Below are 27,561 nucleotides of genomic sequence, written 5' to 3' on the forward strand. Positions count from 1 at the left end.
CATCTCAAGCTAGCTTCAAGCGTGAAAGGCCCTCAACCAGCTCATGGCGTGACAACTCATAAAGTGAGTCATAACCAAGATGCCCTAAGCGAAAATGCCAAAGACGCTCATTGTATGTAGGCTCCCGAGATGTGGCTAAGGCCTGGAAGCTATGGAACACGAAGCCTTCGGCGGTCGGCTCGGTCAAAAAGTGTGTCATGTGGTATAGGCCATTAGGCTGTGCCTCACCGCGAGCAATCACTAAACCAATCAAAGAGTCAAGGACCTCAACTGTGATCGATGTAAAGAAAACTGCTCGCCCTAACCGGCAAAGGTGCTGAACAGATAACAAGTTCACCCCAAGCTGAGGAACATAATATACATTGTCCAGCGAAGCTAGATCCAGACCCTTGTCAATGGCAAAACTGACGCAACCTTGAGCCTCAATCTTGACCGAGGAGTTGTTTCCTACACGGACCCGCCCGACCGCAAGGGTTCGTGTGCGGAAAATGACCTCTATAGGAGTCATGTGATGTGTAGCTCCACTGTCCACAATCCAAACTGGAGTTGAAGTGCTCGGCTATGACGAGTGGGCCTCTGCAATAACCTCATCGGGAGACAACTCACAGATGTGGATGAGACTCGCATCTGATGTCTCTATGGAGACGGTATGGGCCTCTGCAGACCAATCAAACAAGCCCTCTAGAGTTGAGAACATTGTCGACTGAGATGATTGTGCGGTGGCAGTGTGAGTCTGACCTTTAAATTGCCCCTTGCTATCACCCTGCCTCCACTGCTGCGGCTTGCCCGATTGAGGAGCGGGGGTCTGAGACTTAGGTTTTGGTACTGTGCCTCGTGCCTTTGATCGACACTCGTCGTCAAAATGGCCAGCCTTTTAACAATGTTGACAATACCTATTCTTTTTAGATACATTCTGCCACCCATGTTTGAGTTGTGACTCGGAGTTTCCTTAAGAATCCCTAGATTGATTTAGCTTTTGAGTTTGATTTTGATGTTGAGTGAAGGTTTGGTTTGGTTTGCCCTTCCCTTCATGCCCTTTCTGAGAATGAGCAAGAAGAGCCCCCTCCAAGAGAAATTCATATGAAACTGATCGAACAACCGTGCGTAACGCAACAGCTGACACTCAAATTCACAGAATGTAAGCATCGTAGGCTTTGAAACTATTCCTTCCACAAAATTAAAGTATTTCCTAGGGAGTTTATTTAGAAACAATGTGACCTGATCGTCAGAGGACTTGGGAGTCCCCGTAGTGGAGAATTCAACGGGGATACGCTGATACTCAGCCAACTTAACTTTCAAGTCATCCCGGTCAGTGATTTTGAAAAGCTAAAGCTCATGGTCAAGATTAACACAATGGGTCCTATCTCGAGCCGCATAGCGGTCAGTCAAGTGTGCCCATCACTCTAACGCTAAGTCAAAATGCTGAAGCTGAGAATGAAACTCTGGCAATAAGCCCTGTATCAGCTCGACAATAGCGGAGGCATTCCTAGCCTTCCATGAGCGGACGACCTCGTATGGAACAAATACGGGATTGGATTGGGGTTCCAACTCCTGCACTAGATCCCATAGGTTCTATGAATCAAGGGCATGTCTCATCAAATTCGACCAAGTAGTAAAGTTTGACCCGTTAAAACGAGTCTTGTCATTAAATGCATTCTTGGCAGAAGATGAGCTAGAACCATGAGGTGTCGGGTGGGTGGAGTAAGATGATGGTGGGAAAGATGGTGGAGGTGAGAGTGTCTCATAAGAGTAAGAAGAAGGGAGAAGAGGCGGGTAGGCAGAAGTAGACTGTGAGTGTCCAATGAGTGCCAATTGATGTGGAGGCACTGGAACATGAATGTTTCCATAAGGTGCCGGTGTAGGTGGAGGCACTGGGACACAGTAGCCTTGTCCAAAGCAAGGCTGCGACACAACATTATGACCAAAAGGTCCACTTGGCAATGCCATGGAGACAAACTGTGGAGGCAACTGATCCACACTCGGAAGAGACTGAGTGGGATACCCAGGCTGCAATGATCCCGAATGTGTGTATGAGGTAGGTGGAACACCACCCAGCTGAGGGAAGGATGAGGTCCTCAAGGATGTGCCTATGTTGGAAATGTAAATGGTGTAAATGGAGGTGGTGAAACAGCGGAAGAATGTAGTGGGATGGGTGGGTTTTGAAAGTGAGGTGTATGAGGTGCAAATTCTTTTTGTTCATTTTTATCATTAAAATACTGAAAATGAAACTGTGAAGATGATGATACACCATGTAATGAAGTGAAAGAAATACCAAATTCATTCTGATTATGTGAAGTACACGAAAAAGAAGAAACGACAAAAGAAGAGTTACCTGGCTTTTTTTTACAATCCCCGCGATGTGGGTTAACATACAAGAATTGGTCCTCTAGAGGACCTTTTCCGTAGTCAACACACTGGACTCTTTCTTCCACATGATCTCTACCAGTATATTGCAAAACTGAAGAGGTACAAGAAGAAGGCACAAAAGACGAATCAAAAGTACCTTGCACCAGAGAGGACGGAAGAGTCTGAAAAAATGGAACATACTCCGGATCTTGCTCTCCAAGAGGGGGGCCCATCCCTAATGGAGGTCTCAACGGCCTTGCAACATCATCAGACTTACGTGCAACATCTGAAGAGTGAAATCCATGCATACCTTCATTTAGAAGCATCTTCTTTTGTCGATAGGTTATGATCAGTTTAAATTCCTCAGAGATCAGCTTGCCTATCTTTTCTTTCACATACTCAGATGTTTCTCCCACCATGTTGAAACTTTGTGGAGCAAGCTAATCGGCCCACTCTTGCTCGATTCTCGGCATAGGTTAATCCGGAGACTGAATCGATGTTGAAGTGTTCGAAGTCATTTGAACCTACTGTTGTTCTTGCTTCTTGCGAAGAGCTTTCAAATCAAAGGCCTAGGTTTCTCAGAGAGTACCATGCTCTGATACCATGTAAAGAAAAATACCCTAACACAAAAACATAAACAGAAACCGTACGACAAAGCACAGACTGATAAAAAGAACACGCTTAGGGTTAGGGTTAGAGTAGCTCAGAGACAATGAACACAGTGAATAAATGAAATGATATGACTACTAATAATACGATGCTCATGCAAAGCAGCAAACACACTATGCAATGAATGAATAGTGAACCTCGAACTCCTGTATCTCTAGGATCAGGGCAAGGGTAATGAGCTAGAGAGTGTGTTGTACTCCGAACGGATCCCGAATCTCGGCAAGGCAAAATCCGGATGTCGAACACCAGCAAACACAGCAGTGAGAAGCTGGATCTGATGCAGACAGCAGTGAGGAGAGAGAAAGACTAAAAATGGGGCTTGCAAGAGAGAAAAACTAAAAACGCAAGTAAGACAGCCTGCAAGAGAGAGAAAGACTAAAAACAGAGCTTGTAGGAGAGAGAAAGACTGCAGACAAGAGAGAGAAAACTATTAGGGCGACAGCTGGAGCCTGCAAATGCAGCAGTTTGCTGGCGTAGCAAGCTGTACGACAGCAATGCAAATGAACAGCAATCAGTCACCGGGCAGAAATAGCAGCAATCAACATGTGGAGGGCTGGAAATAGGAGCCAAACTGTAGGAAACAATGATGGACAGCGAGGGCTGAGATGTCCTCCATGACCGGGGTGTGGGCAGCAAGCTGGTAACACCTGAAACCAACAAAAACGAGATTGTGAAAGAGTGGATGGCTGGTTGCCAATTTATAGAAAATTAGGGTTCTAGATCCTCTCCCACTTAACTTTCTCGATCCGCTCCCCGTTTTAGGGTTTTGGCTAAAATAAGCCTAAAATAAGCATGTTTTGGGGCTGTTTAAGTGGCTAAGTGTATTTCTTAGCACAACATTTACTACAATGAGCATTGTATTTATTCATTATTCATCCTTCAGCATTCATTGTCTCTTAGTTACTCTTCACCTTTGTGTTCTTCCATTCCGACTTTGTGTTTTGTCGTACATTTGTGATTATCTTTGGTGCTCGAGCATTTGTTTACATCATCTACTACTCACACCCTATCTTCTTCAAGCAAAACACAGCTTGACTTCCACCTCACCAGCAATCAACTTCCACAAGAGGTATTGCAACCTACTTCAATAACCACTCAAGTTCTTATAACTTATACTTCTATCAAGAGCTTAGTTCTTCTTTTTCATCAACAAGGGAGAGAGTGTAAGGGAGTGAGGAACCGATTGGGAGATGCTCTTCTCCTTCATCTCTATCTCCTTCTCTTGACATTGGCACTGCAGTGGTGTATTATAACACATAAGTAGGTGAGCCAATTATACCCTCTTGATCTCTTTGCTTTCTTGCAGTTATGAGCAATGAGGGAGGAAGCCTAGATGGTTCAGAGCTACAGTATATGCCAACTAGGTGAGAGATGGTTGAGGCATAGGTCAGTCAAGCTCTTGAAACAATAAGAGCCTCAGCCCATATCCCATTGTTGAGCTCTTGTTGGGCCTACAAAAAGGACAAAGAGGGAGAAAAGGCAGCAGCAAGACCTCTAAACACAGCAATTTTTCACAAAGGCAACATATTTGGCTCTAATAGCATGCAATTGTGCATGTGAAAGGAACAGTAAAAAGATTATCCAGCCATTTTGCAAGAAAATTTAATGCTCATTGTTTTAAGGAAAGTTCCATGCTGACTCAGAGACAATCAGGAAATGTAAACAGGTATTTCTGTATGCCAATGGGGTCATAGCCTAGTTGATCCGAGTGTGGATTGAATAATGCAAATGTGTGAATTCACCCTGGGTTGCACTTCCCCCGTGGCACAAATATGTTTGCATCCAAAGAAGTACTTTACCCCAATGGCAGGACCTTTCCCTTCTCTTTTGTGCAAAGGATAATCATCAGCATCACAAGCCCATCTATGTGAGGGAAGACTCTTAATATCAGCAGAAAAGAGACAGTCTCAGCCATTTGACACGGAAAAATCCATGGTGATTCAGAGACAGTCAGGCAAAATAACAAGGCATTTTCATGGTGGTTCAGAGAGGATGAGGGAACTTCAAGAGGCACTTCTTTACACCAAAGAGAGGGGATCTGCCCCTCTCCTTTGAGGAGACAAATTTCATCAGCATCACAAGCCCCACCCATGCCCCCCTCCGCCGCGCCCCCCCCCCCCCATCCCTTTTAATTTTGTGGTGTACCCATACAGGTGGCCATTTAAACTAAAACCACATAGTCCAAAAATGCTCTCTGCTAGGCATTCAAACTATAAGAAGCATTCCTCGTTTGAGGAACAGATAACTATAAAGTAAATAAATGCTTCCTTTAGACATTTGCAGGAACAGATAACTATATAGTGAATAAATGCTTCCTTTAGACATTTGCAATGGCATATGGCCAAAACAAGCACATACTGAGAGTAACATATCATGAAGGAAGGGGGTGTGTTGGGCTCACTTCAACCCTTTAAGAATTAAGGAGTGGGAAATCATCAAGCAATTAAACTGTGAAGCCACATCACAAGCCACATGAATCATGGACCCGAAAGCCACAAAGATATGAACAATGATGCAAAGTGAAAAGAAACTCTGAAATAAAACAAGCTGAGGATGATTTAAGAAATGCCATCGTTCATTTAAAATTAATATCAATGATTGATTTCTTGAATTGGCAATCTGTGCAATGTTATAGAATAAGACCCATGAGACAAAGCATTCATTATACCTGCGAGAGTTGATGACGGACAGAGATGAGATCATCAATCACACCAAGATTGTCTTTCGGTACACTGTAACCATTTATAAATGCCTGTTTCCTCACCTATTTCTCAACAGAGGTCAATAATCATATAAGTAACTCAGAAAATTTCCAAATACAGTTCCTCCTGAGCCTAAGAAAAAACTTTGAGATGTGACACATTATCAGAAAGACTTTTACACTCCAAAATGTAATTTTAAAAGAATTACAGCTTATCCTGCAATGCTGCATTTATTCTCAAGTTTAATTTTTCAGTTCATGACAGATTAGGAATAGCAGCAGTGAGAGGTTAATCACAACACCATCAAAGACAAAATAGAAATTCCTCAATTAAAAGAAAAGTCACAGCAGCACATTACTCGAGATATCTTGCATATAATATGGGATCTTTACAATGAAGAAACAACACTTGGGCCTCATAACCTTCCATGGATATGGTGAGTCCATTAAGAATGATATCATATAATCAAATGATTACTGCAAATTCCACACTTGTTTGATGTTATTAACTCATGTTGTCACTCATATGATGACTGCATACTACAACTAGGAAATTAATAACCCTTGCTCTGACAATATGCACACATGGTCACTCAACTGGTAACTGCACATTATGTTGACACATTGCTCACGATGTCCAGCATTTTGAATGTCTTCATATCTCCTTTCAATCTCAATTTAAAAAACACCTCAAATACAGGAAATTTTTTTGGCCTATCCCAAATTTTTTTGGTCAAATAGTGTTACACCAGTGTTAGATGAATAATGCTGATCACCAGCAGTTGTGCCAATGTGAACCAAAAAGATAAACTGAAGCAACTGTCCAAGATCTGCAAGATCCTCCCTAGAAATGTGTGTATATGCGTGACTCTTCGAACAGATTATTCCAAGCCATGGCTCAAGGCTTGCAAGATCTTCCATCATGTGTTATAGAAGCTCTTGCTAATATCTCTCTGAATCCAGGGTTTGAAGAAATCCTTCCCGTATGATCTCACTCCCTGCTCGTCGCATCGCACATGTTGCCCCGCCCCCGCCTGTTCCCTCGCACCAGCCCCGCCTGCTCCCTTGCGCCCGCCCTGCCTGCTCCTCCCCGTCGCCATCGTGCCAGTTCCCCCCCCCCCCCCCCACACCTGCTGCCCCAGTGACGCACCTGCCCTGCAAACCCCCCCCCCCCCCCCCCCGCCCAGTGGCCTGCCGCCTTGCCTAGCTCCCCCTCCACGTGGGGCGTTGTCCCCCCGCCTAGCCCCCTCGCGCTGCCAACCCCCACGCTGACCCCGCCTTACCCACAGCCGCCCTGCTGCCCTCTCCCCCCCCCCCCCGGGGCCCTGATCCCCCCTGCCCTGCCCCCGCCTCCTCCGCCCTACAAACCCCGGTGCCATCTGGCAGACCCACCACCCGTGTTGTGCCCATTGCGGGCCAACCATCCATGGCATTCAGCACCTCCCCCACCGTCAGAAAACAGCATCTCCCCCTCCTCGCCATCATCCCCCCCCCCCCCCCAATTGCTCCCTCCCTCTGCAACAACTCCCCCCCCCCCCCCCCCCCCCAATAGCACAGCAGCATGATTGGTAGGTTCTCAGCAAGGAAGCACAATGGAACCCTCTGGTTAGATGCCGTTGCATTCTGCGAGTGCCCCCAAGTCAAACACCTTGCACATCGTCCTCTCTGAGGAATAGCTCTTAGTCGTCCATGCCACAGAGCTGTAGTTGAAAGAAACAGCGATCTTTGGTCAGGTCATAGGACACTCCCCATCTAGGGCCCAGCTTTGGGATTGGCTTCACTCCACGCTGCGCATTGGCACAGCGCAGGTCGCGGAGGTAGTCCTCATGGATCAAGGGATCTTCATGGTTCGACTCACCTCTCCAAACAGCTCGTGAGCTAGTGGATGGCTCACCCTATGCCTCCATAAAAGGGGTCATTTACATGCTTCCTTGGTACAGTGGCTTCACAGTGGAGGCATTTGCGCTTCATAACATGTTTCTTAGACATCCAATCACCTTACTTTTTCCCGGAGTGGCGATAGAGTATCACTTGTTAGTGGAGGACTTTGGACGGCTCGTCGGCACAATTCTTCCTACCTCCTTCACGGATCCAATGACAGCCACAAGAGTCCCGAAGGTACGGGTGGCTATGAAAGATACAAAAAATATACCAAAGTTCCTAGAGATTGAGGCAGGTGGACACTCCTTTGGTTAGCAAGTCATTGTGACTGGGCAACCAGGGCAGTGCATCCATTGCCATGACTTTGGACATCACGAAGCGAATTGCATGCACTTCGGAGCCAAGGCGACTCCGTCGACAGGCCCACAGGTGGACGCTGATAGTTTTACACAAGTCAAAAGATGACAGAGAGGGAGACGGTAGGGGGGGCCACATTCAACCCCTCAAAAACAGCCATGGCAATAAGGAGCAAGAGGGCGAGCGACAGCCCCTCGGTACAGCACCCCCCAACGCCCCCTGCTCGTCCCACCCAGCAGGACTGCAGTCCTCCACATCCACCACCCATGGAGGCGTCACAAGCTACCTCACCCGAGACCCCACAGCCCCCACACCCACCCCCCCCCCATGGATCCCCCCCCTTCCAGGGCCACCGCCCCCCCCCCCCCCAACACAGCCCACCAGCTCATCTGTCCCTGCCACCTGTCACACTTTCCCGAGACAGGCGCAACTATTACCATAGGAGTTCTTTCGCAGTGGCCCGTGATCCTACCTAAGAATTGCGCAGCGCGGAGAGTTTTCACTGCTTCTAGAGGTGGGGATCTTCGTGGTACACAAGTCAAGGAGCAACAAGGTCCATCTACTAGCACCACCAAATGGACCAAACTATATCTACTTCCTTCAAACCTCTCACTCACGGAACTGGACGATGACACAGATAGAGGAGGTGAAGAATCAAGTGGCAAACCACATCTCCCAATGAATGGGACAAGAAGAACTAGCACTATTTTCCCAGCAATGGCCAGGTTGCATGATGGACATTAACTAGTGGGCTGGTGCCGACGAGGTCCCACATTTGAGCATTATCTATCGAGCCCCTCCATAGTGGAGAGCACCGTGGATGTCATCGAGTGGCCCCTAGCATAGGCTGCCCGTTTCTACTAGTGTACAGAGTCACGACTCTAAGCCTGGCTGATAGATGCCCTGGTGGTACCACCTAGAAAATCTATCACCCCCATGGTCCCCACCTAAGGGCCACCATGAGGGAATGGAGTTCGCCGTCCACACCATGAGGGAATGAGGTAGTCTCAGCCAAAGGACATTCCTATAGACAGCAGGTCTGGGACCACATCCCGTCCCTCATCACAAAGGAGATGGGACACTCCCTCCTAGACCTCTTCGCAGAGAAGGAATTAGAGGAGGCTTTCCATGCACATGACAGGCAAAAATGCCCAGGGTCTTTCTTAGGCCTCCTTCGCTACCTACTGGGAGGTGGTGAAGGACCCCCTACTGCTGGCCTTTTACTGCTAGCCTTTTTAGGAGATTTTTAGCTTAGGACAGATACTTGGGAGTTTATCAGCAGGTCTTATCACTCTCCTCCCCAAAGAGGGAAAACTGGTTGGAGCTATTCCAATGGAGACCGATCACCCTGTTGTCAGTGGCCTATAAGGCACTGGCCAAGATGATCGATAGGTAACTCCACCCCGCGCTTCCAGACATCATTCATTCATGACACACAGACAAATTTCATCCAGGATAGGAGCATCCTAGACAGTGTTTTCACCTTCTTTGAGGCGATCGTGTGGGCCCATCATAGTGGTCAAGGATTTGCCATACTTCTCCTAGACTTCGAGAAAGCTTGTGACAGGGCAAGCTAGTAGTCCGCAGGATCACGCAAGAAGGATAGACCTGGAAGGTCCTACTACAACTACAAGAGGGCTTCTAGGAGTGTAGACCAAGGCTTGGCGGTGATTGGAGGCCATCCTTGAGATGGATCTTCACGGCGGCCCAGATCATTCCCCCCAGATCCTCCTTCCTCCACAACCTACTTCGTCTGTGGCAGGGTTAAAACCTTAATTCAGAGTCCCCCCAGGATGCCAAGAGGAGGTAGACCACCAGCCTGGTGGTCTGGAACCCCCAAGTCAGAGATAGGGATGGGATACAAATTGGCGAGTGCTCCCACATCTAGTGGGCTGCCTGGGAGGCCGGGCCCTGCTCGCACTATCAAGACATGGCGGGAGGTGTACAAGATGGTGGACCAGAAGGTGTTGCAGTAGGCATCAGGTTGTCAAAGAGGAGCGGAGATGAGGAGAAGAGAGATTGACGCAACAATACCTCAGGAGTGGCTTGACCCCCCGATCCAAGAGCCGGTAGAGCCTGGTGAGGTATGGGCCACTAGATTTTCACTGGCACGTATCCCCCTACAAGCAAAAGGCAGAGTGGGTGGCGCCCCCTACAGGATTTTCTTCACCGTGCGAGAGGGGGGTCGTTTGGTCCTAGAGGACAGCACGATGAGGACACCATTGTCCTTCCTTGGAGGAGGATTCGTGTGGTTGGTCTTCAGGGGAAGTCCTAGCATCTGGACTCTTATGTGTTCTAGAAATAGTTCCAGGAGTGGCGCCTCTGCATATGGGAGAGCAAGCCACTTGATGAGTTGGAGTGGACCCTGGAGAGTGGCTATGGCTGGCCACTGCGGTTGCCAAGAAGCCACTGAGGTTCTTGGAGTACACAACCAAGATTGGCAGACATGTGCTGATGCAGGAGGACATGGAGACTGGGCACCTTCGTGTAGTAGATATTGGGCGGAGCAGAGTATCACCGATGTCTTCCGTCGGCAGATGTTCTAGCGTTGCCTATGAGACAGCTGGAGAAGGCCGACGAGGGTATCGTATTTCCTATGGCTTTTGGCACATGGAGGTCTGGCGGTGGGGAGTTGGCTAGCCCAGATGCAACAGGATGGAGGGTGTAAACACTGCCCACATCAGCTTTTAGAAACTCCAAAGCACTGCCTTTGGTCGTGCGAGGTGGCACAGCTTGTGTGAAGAGAAGCATGCCGCATTTTCCGCCATCTGGCACCCAACCTTGGATGTATCTCATGGGGATCTTTCTACTGGCATGCAGGCAGCCAAGGCTGTCAACTTTTGTATGAGGCCGGGATGCAAGACACGATCTTCATCATTGAGGCTGGGTCTTGCACAATGGTCAGCTTGGAGGCTTTACCCAGCCGCTAAGTACTAGAGCCCACGGCAAACTGCTCTAATGTATGGGAGATCCTAGGGAGACGTACTAGATGGCACATCTGGAAGGCATGCTATCAAAAGATTTTTGGTGGGGAGAGCTTTTCTGTACAAGCAACTTTGACAAAGCTCTCGACTTCCATCATCCACTCCCTTCGCGGCCAGTGGGACTGAGTGCAGGGCAAGTCTCGAGCTCATCAAGAGTTCCGTTTTCACTTCTTGCGCACCTGGGCCAGCCAAGACCTGTTCTTCATGATGCAGGCAAGCCGCCCCAGATAGCGATACACACTCCTCCATGGTGTCTTGCCCCCATCCCCCCCAAACCGCCTTGAGCGGCTTGTATACTTGATGTATTTGTGACTTTGCATCAGCTCCAGCTAGTCTGTTGAGCATGAGCACTACGTTGTATTCAGTTTTTCTGAGTAATATAATTAGCCACACTTGCAAAAACAATAGGAGCTCTTGCTAACATTCCCATTGACAAACTGTTAATGGCTGCAGCCCACTACAAGCATGTTAGTGATCTTCACATGGCTGCAAAGCAGCATGCTTCTACACTCCTGGCCTGCAACATGTTCATGATATGCACACATCTAGTGTAGCATATCACTAATGCTTTCTTTTGAAAGTGACTGTAGCAGCAGAGTGCATAACTGTTAAGCTTTGCATGTGATTGGCAACATTTTGGATGCACGGTAACCGCAAAATATTTCACCCTCGATACCTTCTGTTTCAGCATGAAATGTTTCACCCTTGGATAGGTCATAAGTGAAATCCCACACATGAAAAAAAACAAAATAACAAATAAATTACATTATTCAGCACTTCTTCTATAGAAATCTCTTTTTTCCTTTCAAGTGAAACGGGTATGCGAAATGTTGCATACTCAAATGTTTCATTGGTGAAATTCGTTTCATGTTTCACGTTTCATCCCTGGTGAAATGTCTTCCATAATTATCATGTTTGGATATATGCATAGAAGTAAGAAAATGAAAGGAAACATATCTGCAAATGTTGAAAATCAGTATGTGGAACAAACACCCAAAGTTTACAAGTTTCATACAAGAACACAAGAATGTGTTATCCCTGCACACGTTAAGAATGTAGAAATTGACAAATTTCATGATGCTATTTATGAGAAAATGCAGTTTATGAAAAGGGATAAATAATATGAAGCATGACATAGAAAAGAAATGTATGAGTGGAGACCATGAGTAGACATGGCCTTTTAGAAAGGAAGAGGACTGCAAGAGCATCACTAGCTGCACTGTGGAGGGAGGAGAGACGTCCAAGTTGTAGATGGGTACCTGAGAGGATATATACTGCCAACGCAAAGATCTGAAGAAAGCTAGATCAAAGTATATAGGTTTCATGCAAGAGCTTCATTTTGGACTGAGTCAAGAGATAGAGTTAGAGATTTTTTCCCATTATAGGTCCTAGATACTCTAAAACAGGGTGTCCTGAGAATTGGGAGAGTCAACAGATCCATAGCACATGGCCCTCTTGGCGGGAGGCAGGTTGCTACAGAGTACTACACACCTTTGCAAGGATCCACGACCAGACCTGGCTATGAGAGGAACAGAGAGGCAGTATGACAAAGCACCAAGAGAGTACTCACTAACAACATGAGTAGCATCCGATGGCTCTGCTTACAAAAGAGGAGCTGGAGAAGGCACTTCTAGTCTTTCCCAGCAACTGTCCACATGAGGATGGACTGGACAAGTCCTTCTTGAGCTATGGGATCTTAGTAGTGTGGGCCTCATTGCAACTTTTCAAGAGAATATGACATCAATATATATGCCAGCAACACCATCCAAGGGACTCATCCTTCTCATTCCCAAGGGTAGTGGGAACAAGGTGGAGATTAGACAATGGATGCCTTTCATTTTTCTTGGAACAGCCTACAAGATCCTTTTTTTTCCAAAGAGAAGTGAAAATTTCCCAATGCAACACGCTCCAATTACAAAGCAGCCCTGTAAGGGACTTCCATATTAAATTACAGCCTAAAAGATCCTTACAAAAGCGATCAGCCTCAGATCAGTCCCACTCATGCCAAACATTATTCACCCGACTCAGACAAGCTTTGTTTGAGGGCACATCTTGGAAAACATCTTCACCTTCTAGGACTCCACCACTCTTGACCGCTCCAAGAACCAGGACCTCATTGTGCTCCTCAATTTCAAGGAGTATGATCACACAGATTGACAGTTTCTAGAGGGCACCATTCTGAGAATGGGATTTCCAAAGTAGTGGGTAACAGAAATTGCAGCCCTCTATTCCTTAGCAAACAGCCAGGTTTTTGTTGCTAGAGCTAGAGGCAAAAGCTAGACTTACAAAGACTCAAGTGGAGAATTTCCAACTGGAGGTTATACTAGTCCCCAATGTTGGGTGCCCTTAGAAATAGGGATTTTTTAGAGCTTGTATAAAATACAGGACCATTGTGGCTGAACTGATAATGAGACATGGTCATGGGGTTAAGAGGTGAATGCACACCATCGTGAAGGGGGCAACTTAGGATACATCTTAAGCTCTAGGGTAAAGAGGCCATTAGAGTCACATATAATGGTCTTCCATTGGTTCCTTTTAATTCAGATGAGTTGCATCATAAATTTTTTTTCAGTTAATCTATTTACAATATATTAGAGTCAAAGAAAAAGAGTTGGGGCATTTTATATTTTTTTCTCAACTTAAAAGATTTGGGGCATTTTGATACTTTTTCTCAAGTAGACCTAGTTATAAATGAGGGATTCAATTATTGAGCTAAAATAAGCATTACATGCTAAATTAGCCTCTTAGACAACCCCAATAACACTTAATTAATTAAATCCCTAAAATGGTGCACAGTTCGAGAGAGTTTTAAAATGGTGCGCAATACGAGATCCTAAAACTTTCTATGAATAGGCCGGTTGCTCTCCATTAAGCCTTAATCTCATTTTCGTATTCGTAGTTTCAGGTGCTGTGTTGTGATGACGTCAACTACTAAAGTCGTCACCATCACCTAGACATTATTGCCATCATCCCAATTTTGTGTTTCGTAAGTTTCTCTCTCCTCTAGCTATCGCCTACATTCCCTACACAATCGTCTTTAGTCTCCAGCTATCACTATCACGAGGACATGTATTTTTGAAACCTCACTTAACATGTGGATTGATTTTTAATCACATGATTAAGTAAATGTTGCCCATGTGAGGTGAAACTTGGGCTAAAGTAAATTTGCAATTTCAAGACCCGAGAAAATCACGGGATGTCAAAGGCAAAAGTTGCTATAAGTTATGTTGCACATGTACTTGGAGCTATTTGGTGTCAATTGTTAGCCTAGGTCATTCATTTTGCCATGAGTGTTAATTGGTGACAGCAGAGATGTGGCATTTAATAGTACCTAACGCCGATCTAACGGTCAAAGATGGCACAAAGAGACTCGAGTGGAAGATGCCTAGCCAATTTAATTATTGGCCAGTCACATTATTTTTCTAGGCACCAAGATAATTATTAGATTAATTTTCAGTAATTAAAGGCTGAAAATTAATATTTAATGATGGATAATGTTGGAAAAACCATTTGGGAAGGCTGTCACTTCGCAAACTAGAATATTAATTCATTCATTCTCTGTGTTCATTAATATTTAATGATGGATAATGTTGGAAAAACCATTTGGGAAGGCTGCCACTTCGCAAACTAGAATATCACTTCATTCATTCTCTGTGTTCATTGTCTCTGAGTTACCCTAACCCTAATTGTGTTCTTCTATCAGTTTGTGTTTTGTCGTGCAGTGTTATTTGTGTTTCTGTGTTACGGTATTTCTTCACAGGAAGTCTATGTGGAGCATCCTCCCGAATTTGCTTCTGTTAACCGGAAGGATAAGGTATTCCACTTGCGGAAAGCTCTCTACACGCTAAAGCAAGTGTCGCCATCTTGGTTCCAAAGGATGGATGAGTTCCTTAGGACTCAAAGATACCATTCTATCATTTATGGCCCGAACTTATTCATCCGTACTACTTCAGAGGGGGTCAACTGTAGATGATTTACTTGTCACCACCTCTGATTCTCCTCCCATAGCAAAGATAAAGCCCCATCTTTACTCTACTTTTGAGATAACAGACCTTGGTTTGTTGTCTTATATTTTTAGGAATGGAGGTCGTTGAATCTAAGGGTAGTATTTTTATATCCCAACAGAAATACACTCTTCAGCTAGTAGACTAGCATTGCACAAATAAAACACATCATGTGGCCACGTCTCTTGATCCCACTCTCCATCTTTCTAACCTTGGGTAGCCCTTCGATAGACACACCTATAGGTCTATTGTGGGGAAGCTTCTTTGGTTGATTCACACTAGGCAAAATTTTAGCTTACTTTGTTAGTTTGCTTAGTCAATATTTCAATACACCTAGGATGTCACATCGGATTGCCTATTTGCATGTTTTGAGATATTTGTGGTATACCTATTCTTACGGCCTAACTTATGGATCTAGTTTATGTTTACACGGATACGATGACTTTAGTTGGACAAGAGATCCTGACACTCGGTGTCCTATGGCAACTACCTATTTACCTTGGGCACAGCACCCATCTCTTGAGCCAACCATAAGCAGGAGAGATGGTGGCAGCTTCCACGCGGAGGTTGAGTATCGGGCTCTCTTCGATGGTACCACAAAGGCCATCAACTTAAGGGGTGTTACACTTTCCATGCGACTCTCCCACCATTGTTAACTACGACATCCAAAGTGCCATTGCCCTTGCGGGAAATCTAATCATAATACCACACTTGCGGCATGTGGGGGTCCACTTCCACTTCACCGGAGAGCAAGTTGAGATAGGCACCATCCGCCTAAAATTTATGCCTTCATCCAACAATTTTGCAAATATATTGACCAAGGCAAACAATCAGCCGGTGTTGCAATATTTGTTACCCAAGATTAACTTGGACACACCCTTCTCTACTTCTTCACATTGACAAGGAGAGGATACTTCTCTCTAGCTTTCCCTTCCAATTTGAGAGGCCCAGCTTTCTTCTCTTGATAGTGACAATGATGATGCTTACAGATTTTGATTCAGTCATTATATTTATTAAGACATTTTAAACAATGTATATTTATCCTCACTCTCAAGATGACATGATTGTAAAAGGGCCCTTGAGCAAGTGAACAATTCCCCTGCAAGGGTACTATGTTAGTGGCACTGTTGAATAGCATTTTGCATGAGCATGGTCACACCTACAATTACCTCTTACATAACTCCAGTGCATTGGCATTCTATTTTGTAAACATGCATCTGTGCGCGTGTATCCCTTTTAAGTCTTTCTGAGTGGTTGACTCTAATCCACCATATCCACAGCATTGCACATGAAGTCTCCAAGGCAGTCTCCCTTACTTGCTTAGCCTTGCTAGCTTGCTTTTCATACATCCTTTCCACATACGCCCATATTTGTTGCACATTCCCCTAGCCTATTACTTCCCCATCAACACCCAATAATGATAGGGATAGCTTATTTATTTTATGAAAGCCTTTAGGATAGGCTACTTGTCTCCTATCTGTTACTTAATGGACCGCAAGCTCTTATTTTATGAAACAATGATTATTAAAGCCACACATATACCTAAAAAAAACATTGTGGTTTCATCCACCTTTGCAAGACTTGGTAGGCCATTGGGCACTCAACATACACCCTTTGTCCGATGCCCTGGCCTCCCTAGGGTAGCCAATTGGAATCCCTTGGTAAGATAGTCATTACCTCTGTAGTCTTCATAGACCACTAGACAACCGCTCTACACCCTTTGTTTGATGCCTTGGCCGCTTTGGGGTGCAACACCTTGGGGCTTTTTATTTGTATTCGAAATTCGGATTGTTCTTCCTTTCTTACTCAATTTTTGGACCTCTGAGGGAGTGTTGAGCTAAAAAAGCATTACATGCTCAATTAGCCTCTTAAACAATCCCCCAAAATGCTTAATTAATTAAATCCCTAGAATTATACATGGTTCGAGAGAGTTATAAAACAGTGCATGGTACAAGGTCCCGAAACTATCTATAAATAGGCCGACTGCCCTCCATTCAATCTTAATGTCCTTTTTACAGGTCTCGGGTGCTTTATCTCTCCCGTTTGCAAAAGACATCCTAGTCAAACCTTCCCCTTGCTATATGCTACCACCTGGTGCCTACTTCCAATCTTTGTCTCCGCCTGTTGGTTGTTGTCATCACCCTAGAGCTATCGCCTAGTCCTCTACAGCTACATTTATTACTAACGTCACTTGCTGGAGGTATCGTCATCATCTAGACACTGTCGTTGTCATCAAGATTTTGTGTTTGCTGAGTTTCTCTCTCCTCCAACTCTTGCCTATACTTCCTACACAGTTGCCTTTACTCTCCCACTATCGCCTAATTTTTCTCTCTCCTCAGATACTTGCGTTTTTTATCTTTCTCTCTCCTCATCGGTTGTTTAGATCCAGTCTTCTGTGGCTATATTTGCTCATGTTCAACTTTCGACGGCTAGCTTTCTTGAATTTCGAGCATAGCAACCAAAAACATCAGGAATGTTTAAAAACGAAACGTCAGAAACATCTTTCGTAAGTTTCTTTCAACAGGGGGTAAAATAAGAAACGCGGGTTTTTTTATATAGGGATTTTTAATAGTTTTGACTAGGGAAAGAGGTTCTAAACCTCTATGGAACTTCTTCTTAAACAAAGAATGGCTAATTGAGCTTGAGTGATAATAGAGTCAATTGAGAATAATACATTATACGTTATATATCCATGATCCATTATTGACTTGTCACTTATGTCAAAGTTAGTCTTTGGACAAGCTATACTATGGTTTAGAACTCAAACATTATAATTCATACATATCATACAAAGAAAATTGAAATTAACATGTAAATAGCCTATCTATAATATGGACTGAGTCAAGTTGCAACATCATGATTCTCATTTCAAAACAAACTAACAAAATGTCAAAATCGAGAATGAATCGTAATATATCATAAATAACTCATAAATGAAACTAAAGTCGTATTATATTCAAATCTCAAGGCAAGAATAGATACTAGATTGACAAAGTCCAATAACTAAACAAAATCATTAAAAAATCGGTCTCTCGTTTAAAATCTTGAACCCTCACAAGTCATTACACATCATCATCATCATATTTAACATTGCCCAATAGTTTTTGTCAAAAAAACCATGTTTTGGGTTCCAACTCACCAAAGTAGTCACATTGTGAATATTTTTAACATTAAATTAATAAATTTTTAGTTAGAATTAATGCAATTTGCTCATTTACTTCTATCCAATCATTGTAGGCTTAAGTTTAGCAAATGCAACTATAATCATCATACATACAATCTTTGACAAGGTTAGATTCTATCTTTTACCTGCATCGATTGTAAAGAAAAGCAAAGAAAACTCCAATCCTTCTCAAAAGACGGGGAAATGGCACCTTTATCCATAATTATAAAACAACAAAGAGACCTATGCCAACTCTTTGGGATGCTACTTATATAGCATATTTGTGTATTATTTTTTCTTACTACATCGCTTTTACAAAGTTATAAGTTCAGTCCTAATCAAAACATGTTTTTAAGAAAGTCAAACATAATAAACACCTCATCTCACACTTTGACCAAGCAAATTTTTGGTTTTTCATTTTATGTTTTGCAAGACGCTCTTGATCAATAGAACGTGGCAAGCTATACAACAAGTTTCTCACAAAATTTAATTAGCTCCAAAAACTCATATAAGTTAGTTGCAAAGGTTTCGAGATCTGTCCGAAGTACGACACACTCTCCCGCTCAACACCTCTGCCTCGGTCCTCAAGACACGAGAGTTTGGGCTACAATTGTCATTCCTACATGGTTTGTTCGTTGTATAAGCATTGTATATTCAATGTTCATTCATTCATTTAGATTCATTGTGTTCATGGTCTATGTGTTACCCTAACCTGAACTGTGTTCTTCTATGTTTATGCTTTGTCGTATGCTTTAGTTTATGTTTATGGGTAAGGGTATTTCTTCACATCAATATCCATATATCAATGATATAGGAAAGTCTACCAGCCCCCTTCCTGTTTCTCTGTGTAGCAATAGCCATGAGGTCTTTTTTGGTAGACAAATCCATCTGTATCAAAGGTAGTTATCCATCCCCAAGTTCGATAAGCTCCTTGATGTGGAGTTTGCACATAACCCAAACGCTCAAAGCGAAGCCTTACTGGTAAAGCTCATTGTAAGGGGATTCCTTCCAAGAGGGGAGTCTTGGAAGATAATTGTGTTATGAAGGCTTCAATCTATTACACCTACATATGGAGAACTAAGGCAGCCTAAATACACTTCTTTCACGACATTGGGACTGAAAGACTTGGGAAATACTTTTAAGGTCAGATTCAAAGCTACCGTCTGCCATCATTAGAGCATGAGATCTATTTCATCTAGGCTTTGCCAACTAGCACCAATCACAATTGAAGAGAAGAGGAGGCAGCCTCCTCTCTACAATCACTATTTGCGATCAAAGTCAGACCACTCTCTTAAACAAAGGCCTTATCTATCATAGGAGAGGTTCTCCATGCAGATTGCTTTCTTAGTGGAAAATTAGTTGGCCTTTCAAGAGCTACCGTAGGAGATACAAAGGCCAAGACTATGGGACCTCAAAGATGTTTGAATTGTGATAGAAGTCGTGACAAAGGGAATCCCTCTTGAGTACAACAGTGATACAACCAGTTCTCAAACCTAGATTGATCTCTTCTTGACATCATCCTAGCAATCATCACAACTAGCAAAGACAAGATTTTTGCTTCAAGGTGGAGGAGAATGGTCACCTTTAGAGAGAGAACTTGGACCACACATGGTTCAGAAGGCGCTCTATATAGAGCATCAATGTGGTAGCCCTAACCACTGCCTTGATAGATACATGGAGACACTAGGCTTCACAAAGGAGGCCCCTTTAGAGGCTATAATGGGATCCAAGAGAGTGAGTTTGGAAAGTTCCATTTCTTGATAGGTCATGCAATGTGGCCTTCTTTGGCCACACCAATAGGTTAGAGAGAAGGATTCACATGAGTAGGATCAAAGCATTAGCCAACAACCACTTTCAAATTTCATAGACAAAGTATCTTAGATCAATTTTTTGTCTAGACTTTCATGGGATGTTGGATAACAAAAGGGATGGATATCAAACTCACCTCCTAAAACGCACTCACACCCCAAGTTTAGGAGCTAGCAGCATATAAGGACACTTCCACATCTACATCCCAAGAGTTGACATACCACCCCACACCATCCCAATATATGGATGCATCAGCCTAAGGGCCTAAAGTCCAAGAATAGTAATCACTTTGTGAGGTGCATAATGAGCCTTGAGTCCTATAAATAGGACAACCTTGCCATATGTTGAGATACCAAAGTCATTCAGTGCATTATATTACACAAATTCCTACTTTGGTCTCCATTTACAGCCCTAAAAAGGCTTTATTTGTATTATTTATTAATTTCTAAGTGCCACTCCAAATAACTTGAGAGCCACCCTAAATAGTTTGGCAGCTCATGTGCCTATAAATAGGGTATGGACATTGTTGATTATACATCTATCCTCACTCCATCTTATTCATTCTTTATTAGTTTATTCACTCCATCACCCTTTGAGCTTCAGCCATCTACCACCGCCATCCACACCCCTATCCTGGGAGATATCTCAATTCATGGTGTTGTCTACTAATCGTGACACCATACCGCCAAGTGACTTTATTTTGGAGGTCTTCTTCACACCACCATCAACTCCAAACACTCCAGCTTGCTGTGTTTTTGAATCCAACACAGCCTTGTGACTTGTCCTTCATTATCTCACTATTGTATCTGCCGATTTCACTCCTTGGACTCATACAGCACCTCATCTTCATCTTCATTGTGTTTTCCCAACTATTCCTGCCATCCCAACACCTAGGCAACAATTCCTAGACATCAGCCACCGTCGGAGGCTGTGTTCTCGGCAGTTTGATGCCACTTACTACAATCTACACCCTCTTCTATAGCTGAACATCAGATACCTACATTTTTGCTTAATCTCCTCTCACCTAAAGGGCTGCCCAGCAGTCATTGAGACCACTAGATGTTGGACAGCTCTACCCTTGAACATTCTGTACATATTGTCATTTACATCATTGATTCGTTCACATCAAAGTTCTCTTTCTTCTCTGTTTGTGTTTATGTTTTTGCGTTTTAAGCTTTATGTCATTGAGACCACTAGATGTTGGACAGCTCTACCCTTGAACATTCTGTACATATTGTCATTTACATCATTGATTCGTTCACATCAAAGTTCTCTTTCTTCTCTGTTTGTGTTTATGTTTTTGCGTTTTAAGCTTTATGTTATTGCATTACTATTTGACTATTGTGTTTAAGCCATGTTCGTACATTCTATGTTTTCTCTATGCAAACCCTAGTATATCTTCACATGGTATCAAAGCCAATGCTCTTTTAATGAGTATCTTGTGGTTGTCATGGAGAGCTTGGTTTTGTGAGAGATACAGGAACGACATGTAACTGATTCATGCTAGCTAAAATGACTCCATCTTTGGGTCCTTCAATGCTTTCTCCAACTACTCCTTCAATGGAGGCCTTGAGGAGGCATTGTGGTCTTCATTTGCAGTTCAACACTCCTTCCCCTAAACTTTCTTGTAGGTATCACTCACCGAGGCCAAATCTTCATCTCATACTCCCTCACACAATGCACCTCAATTGAAGCACTCTATTGACGAGACTAATCACCTGTCAGTTAAGGAAAGAGTATCCACTCGAGACACAACGGAAAGTTCAAACTCTTCACAATCAAGGCTAGTCGAAAGTTCGCACAATCCATTTTTGTGTGAGTTTGATTTTGTCTATATTGCTCCTTCTCTTATGCAAGAACCAACTGTAAGTCACCATGGAGACTCAAATTGATACCAGTATGGTTTTGAACAAAACTCTATGCTTAGAGATGTTCCAAAAGGTAGTCCTTCATCCTCTATTTCATTTTACTATGAGTTTGGTGCTTCCCATTCACCTTCATGTTTCCCACCCTTCCCTCCCACTTTCACTGCACATTTAAATTCCTTTTCTTTCAATCTAGATCTTTACTTCAAACCTACAATAGGATCCATTCTTAGTGCACATTGCCACCCTCTAGCACTATTCCTTACACACACCCACAAGTGTGTTACTAAAACCAGGCTTCCTTCCGTGGATGGGTGGTAAATCCTTGATTACAACTTAATTACAGCAGCAAACAATAAATGCAAATCTGAAAATACAAATTTACCTACTAATCTTGGACAATGCACAAATGATTGACCCCAAAATTGGCGCCCCTTTCGGTATTTCTTTAGCTTTATTGAAGAAGAAGTTGATTTACAATGGGATTCTCCCAATCCCCTTCGCAATCCAAACTCCCCTTGCTGTCCGAAGTGACCAGCAAGTTTTCAATCTAAGTTGCCCCTTGCTTCGGTTGCTTAATTGGCCTTCACCCACTTCATAGACGATGGAGTTGTCCTTTCTTGGAGGAGGATTCGGGTGATGGGCCTTCAAGGAAAGACATGGCGACTAGACCCCTATGTTTTCTGAGAGGAGCTCCGGGAGTGGCACCTCTGTATTTCGGAGGGCAGACCATTGGATGAGCTGGAGTGGGATCTAGGAGAGTGGCTATGGCCAGCCACTGCGGTCACCAAGAAGCCACCGAGGTTCGTGGAGTACATAGCCAGGATTGGCAGACACGTGCTAATACAAGAGGACATGGGTTGGTTGCCGCCGCGTAGCAGATACTGGGTGGAGCACAACATCACAGATGCTTTCCGATGGACTTTCTAGCGCCACCTATGCAACAGCTAGAGGCCGAGGAGGGTATCGTATTTTGTATGGTTGGTGGCACATAGAGGCCTGGCGGTAGGGAGTCGGTTAGCCCAGATGCAAAAGGATGGAGGATGCAAAAGGATGGAGGATGTAAGCATTGCACACAGCAACTTCTTGAAACTCCAAATCACTGCCTCTGGTTGTGCGAGGCGACACAACTAGTGTGGAGAGGAGCATGCCACATCCTTCGCCGTATAGCACCCAGCCTTGGATGTATCTCTTGGGGAGCTTTCTACTGGCAGGCAATCAGCCAAGGTCACCATCTTCTGTATGAGGCTGGGATGCAGGACACGTTCTTCCTTATTGAGGCAAGGTCATGTGCAGTAGCCGTCTTGGAGGCTCTACCCATTGGCTAGATACTCGAGCCCACAGCAGACCGCTCTGAGGTATGGGAGATCGTAGGGAGTCTCACTGAATGGCATATCTAGAAGGCACGGTGTTAGGAGATTTTTGGAGGAGAGAGACTTTCTATACAGGTGACTTTGGTAGAGCTCTAGACCTCCATCATCCACTCCCTTCGCGGCCGATGGGACCAGGTGCAGGGCGAGTCCCGAGCTCGTCAGGAGCTCCGTCTTCACTTCATGTGCACTTGGGGCTGCCACGACTTATTTTTCATGATGCAAGCAGGCAGCCCCAAATGGCGATACACCCCCCCCCCCCCCCCCCCCCCAATGGCTTCTTGCCCCCATCCCCCCTAGACTGCCCTGAGAGACCTGCATATTTCATATTTCTGTGACTCTGTATCAGCTCCAACTAGTCTATTCAGCAAGAGCACTTCTTTGTATTCAAGGTCTTTCTGAAGTAATATAATTAGCCACTCTTTATTTGCAAAAAAAATAGACGATGGAAATGCCCCAAATTCAATGGCTGGCTAGTCCTCCACCTGAATTAAGCTGAATTTCACCTTCACTCCTAAAAAATCCAAGTCTTCGAGACTCCAATTTCTGGCATGCTTGGCGAAGCTACTGCTAAAGCCTAATTTCTACTGTAAATTAGGGTTGATAGCAAAGAAATTTGCAATTTCTCAGTCTCCAAGGGTCCAAATGCTAAGATCTTCGAAGCAAGGCTGTGAAATGGCTAGGAGATGAGAGAAAAAGCTGTAGAGAGAGAAAATTCAGAGTTTTGTCGCGAAGAATGACTGAAAATCACTCAAATGTAGCCGCTTCCCTAAACAACAGCATAAAATGATATCCCCTACAGCTGAGACATCCAAATCAGCTGTTTACTTATACCTAGATGCAATCGCCCAACTGTGGAGGGTCCAAATCTATCATCTCCTCAAAACTCACTCGTGGCTAACTCCAATGGCTGAAAATAGGCTGGCCATGGCTACTCACGGCTCTCCTAACTTTGCTACAATAAGAATGATCTCGTTTTTTCTCTTCTTCAATCTTTTACCAGCCTGTATGGGCAAGTTTGCCAAGTGGCAACCTTCCAAATAGTAAATAATCTGACTAGCCAATAATTAAATTAGCTAGGCATCTTCCACTCTCGAGTCTCTCTGTGCCATCTTTGACCATTAGATCAACGTTAAGTACCATTAAACGCCACATTTCTAGTGTCACCAGGCTGATACTTATGGCCAAATGAATGACCTAGACCAACAATTGTTACCAAATACCACCAAGTACCTGTGCAACATAACTTATAGCAACTTTTTCCTTTGATATCTCGTGATTTTCTCGAGTCCCGAACTCGTTGTGATTAAAAATTAATCCACATGTTAAGTGAGGTTTCAAAAATACATGTCCTCATGACAGTCCTCCCCCTTGAAATCCTTGCAATCATCCTTGATTACATTGCCAAATGCATCAAAAGCAAAGTACTACACTGGAATTTCCATAGGGCATCATAGTCAACACAACACTATGCACTGTTGTTTAACCATTCCATATGCCCAACATAGGTGGAGGTAGGTAGATCTAGGGATAATATTTTTGTCTTTCACTAAAAGTATGCACTTCACTTTAGTATATTCACACTAGGCAAAATTTAGCTTACTCTGTATCTTTGCTTGGTCAATATTTCAATGCACCTAAAATGTCACATTGGATTGTTTATTTGTGTGTGTTGAGATATCTTCGGTATACCTTTTCTTATGGACTTAATTATGGTCATGATTTGGATTTGCAAGGTTATATCGATTCCAACTATGTAGAAGTTCCTGATTTTAACATGGCGGCTACATCTACTCTTTAGGCACGGCTCCCATTTCTTAGTCAAGATATAAGCAAGAGACAATGCTTGTGTCCACTGCTATGGAAGAGCATTAGGCACTCTTCAAGGGCACCATAGAGGTTATATACTTGGGGAGCTTCTTGTCAGCACTTCATTTCTTATATGTGACACCAACTATCATCTTCTACAACAACCAAAGTACCATCGCACTATCTAGTAAACTGATCATCATTTCGTAGACAAGATACATTGGAGTCTATTACCACTTCACCAGAGAGCAAGTTGAACTAGGCACCATCGACCTAGAGTTTGTGCCATCATCGAATAATTTTACAAATATCTAGACCAAGCGGTCAGCAAACCGATTCGTCAGTTCTTACTACCACGGATCAACATGTGTATTCCCTGCTCTTCTACTTCACATTGATGAGGAGAACGGGTTCTCTCTAGCTTTCCCTTCCACACTTCCCTTCCACACTGAGAGGAGGCGACTTCTTCTCTTCATGGTGACAAGATTTTGACTATATATTGCTTTATTCATATTATTAATCTTTGTATTATGACATCATCAAAATGACTATGATTAAAAAAGGTGGCTTAGGCAATTAAACAATTCCCATACAAGAGTATTGTCCAAGCGGCACCATTGCATAGCATTTTGCATGAGCATGAGAATTTTTGTTTCCCTTTGCATTATACTATGCATTGGCATTCTATTCTTGTAAATATGCATCTATGTCCATTTATCCCTTCATAGTCAAAGAGTGGTCGACTCTGGATCCACCATATTTGCAGTAGCTCACATGGCAATCTCCCTTGCTTTTCCTACCACATATCCCCCATACTTTCCTTCTTTATCAACACTGATATGATGTCGTGATACCTTGTACGTTTTGTGATGTGTTGAATCTAACTATACTTTTATTTATCCCTAGGGACACGTTACTCAATAGGACAAAAAGTATGATTTAAAACGCTCCACCCAAAAAAAAAACAAAGTTCAATGTGGTTCCTCTACCTTCCTTGGCCTCTCTTGGGTAGTCACTTGGACTCCCTATGTGAGATAATGTTCACCTCTAAAGCCTTGGTAGATCTCTAGGTAGACAATAAGCCAATGCCCTAGCTACATAGGTGAAACCGGTCTATGACTCACATAAAGTTGTAGTTCCTTCAATTAACACCTGGTCTTTACACACACACACATAAGAAGAGACCTCACTCCCTCGCACAACACCAGATTGGCCCCGAAGACCGGCGCCCCTCTCGGTATTTCTTTATCAATTAAAAAATTTGAAAATTTATAAAAATGATAATGTTCCAAAATACAGAACATGTGAACAGTTGGCTTTCATCTCTTCTAAGTAAATCCCAGCTGCATAAGAACAGTACAGCATGTCCAAATCGACGTCCTTTTTAGAAAAACATTTTCTGTGACCAAAACTCAATGATTCCTATGCAGAATTGAAGTCTGCAGATCTCTGAATTCACTGTTCTTACTGTCCAGCACACTGTTCTTACTGTCCAGCATGTGCAGAATTCATTGTTCTTATTGTTCAGCATGTGACCAAAACTCAATGATTCGTGTGCAGAATTACAGTCTGCAAATCTCTAAATTCACTGTTCTTACTGTCCAGTATGTCCTGTATTTTCAGTGACCAATACTCAATGATTCATGTGCAGAATTTCAAAGAAAACACAAAATTGTACCTTCAATGGAATCAGCCCATCATGCGAAGCATCGCCTCTGAGAATAGAGAGAGAGTTAATCAAAGGGAGCAAGCTCTACCTCCATACTTGAGTCAGAGACGTAGAAGTACTCTCCATGGCTAATTTTCTTGCAGCAATCTGACCTCACCTCCTCAAAATCATCCGGTAAGGAGATGGTTCGGCCCGGGATGGTGATAAAGGCAATCTTACTTAGCACCCCACACACACACACACACAAAGAACCTTCTACTATGGGACAAACCATGGGCCACACACTACACTCCCATGAGTAGCAGGCTATAAATGGGAATCAGCATATAGGAGAGAGACATACACTAATCATATTAGTCACGCCTCAAGAGGAATGGCAATGTTCTTTCGGGAGGAGCTACATCAAACAATCCAGGTAGTTCACAAGGATGCGCAAGCCAAGTACATGTGGGTGATAGTACGAGACAAAGAACATACTCTATGCATTGTTATATGCCAATTTCCTCCTGTGACTTCCAGATATGCCCACCCAAGGGGCAAATGCCCAACATGGATCCAAATCAAGATAAATGGAAATTCTCGAGGAAAGGAGATCTCGCCCATTTAGGTGATTTTAATGCCAGGATAGCTAACCGTCAAATATCCTTCTTTGATATGTCTAAGGAGATGCTCCAAGAACAAGAGGTGGAGATGGAGAGGAGCTCCCATGATATGGGGGATGTTACAAAGTATGGAAGATACATGGTGGAGATGTGTACATCACACAAACTAGTCATGCTTAATGAACTAGTCTAATCTCCAAGATTAGGGGCCTTCACATGCTATCCCCATTGACATGGTGCTAGTACAATGGATTATATACTCACCCCTCCCTTGCTTGTACCTCACATTTAAGATCTTGTGATCTCGTCATGCCCTGTTAGAGTTGCAGTTG

The 27,561-nt window shown here is 43.7% G+C and overlaps 1 protein-coding gene across 3 annotated transcripts in view; it reads right to left on the reverse strand.

Moving 5' to 3' along the window:
- The window catches only part of LOC148031806 (Zincin-like metalloproteases family protein), a 164,119-nt gene that overhangs the window by 91,712 nt on the left and 44,846 nt on the right, over positions 1–27,561 (reverse strand). For all 3 annotated transcript variants that reach the window (XM_087685474.1, XM_087685475.1, XM_087685476.1), the window contains exon 8: positions 5,684–5,779. In XM_087685474.1, coding sequence (XP_087541600.1) covers positions 5,684–5,779 — 96 coding nt within the window. The remainder of the gene's footprint in view (positions 1–5,683; positions 5,780–27,561) is intronic.

This window comes from Lygodium microphyllum, chromosome 9 (genome assembly GCF_053477565.2).
Source record: "Lygodium microphyllum isolate KBCC chromosome 9, Lygodium_microphyllum_v1.1.10, whole genome shotgun sequence".
Taxonomy (NCBI): Eukaryota; Viridiplantae; Streptophyta; class Polypodiopsida; order Schizaeales; family Lygodiaceae; genus Lygodium; species Lygodium microphyllum.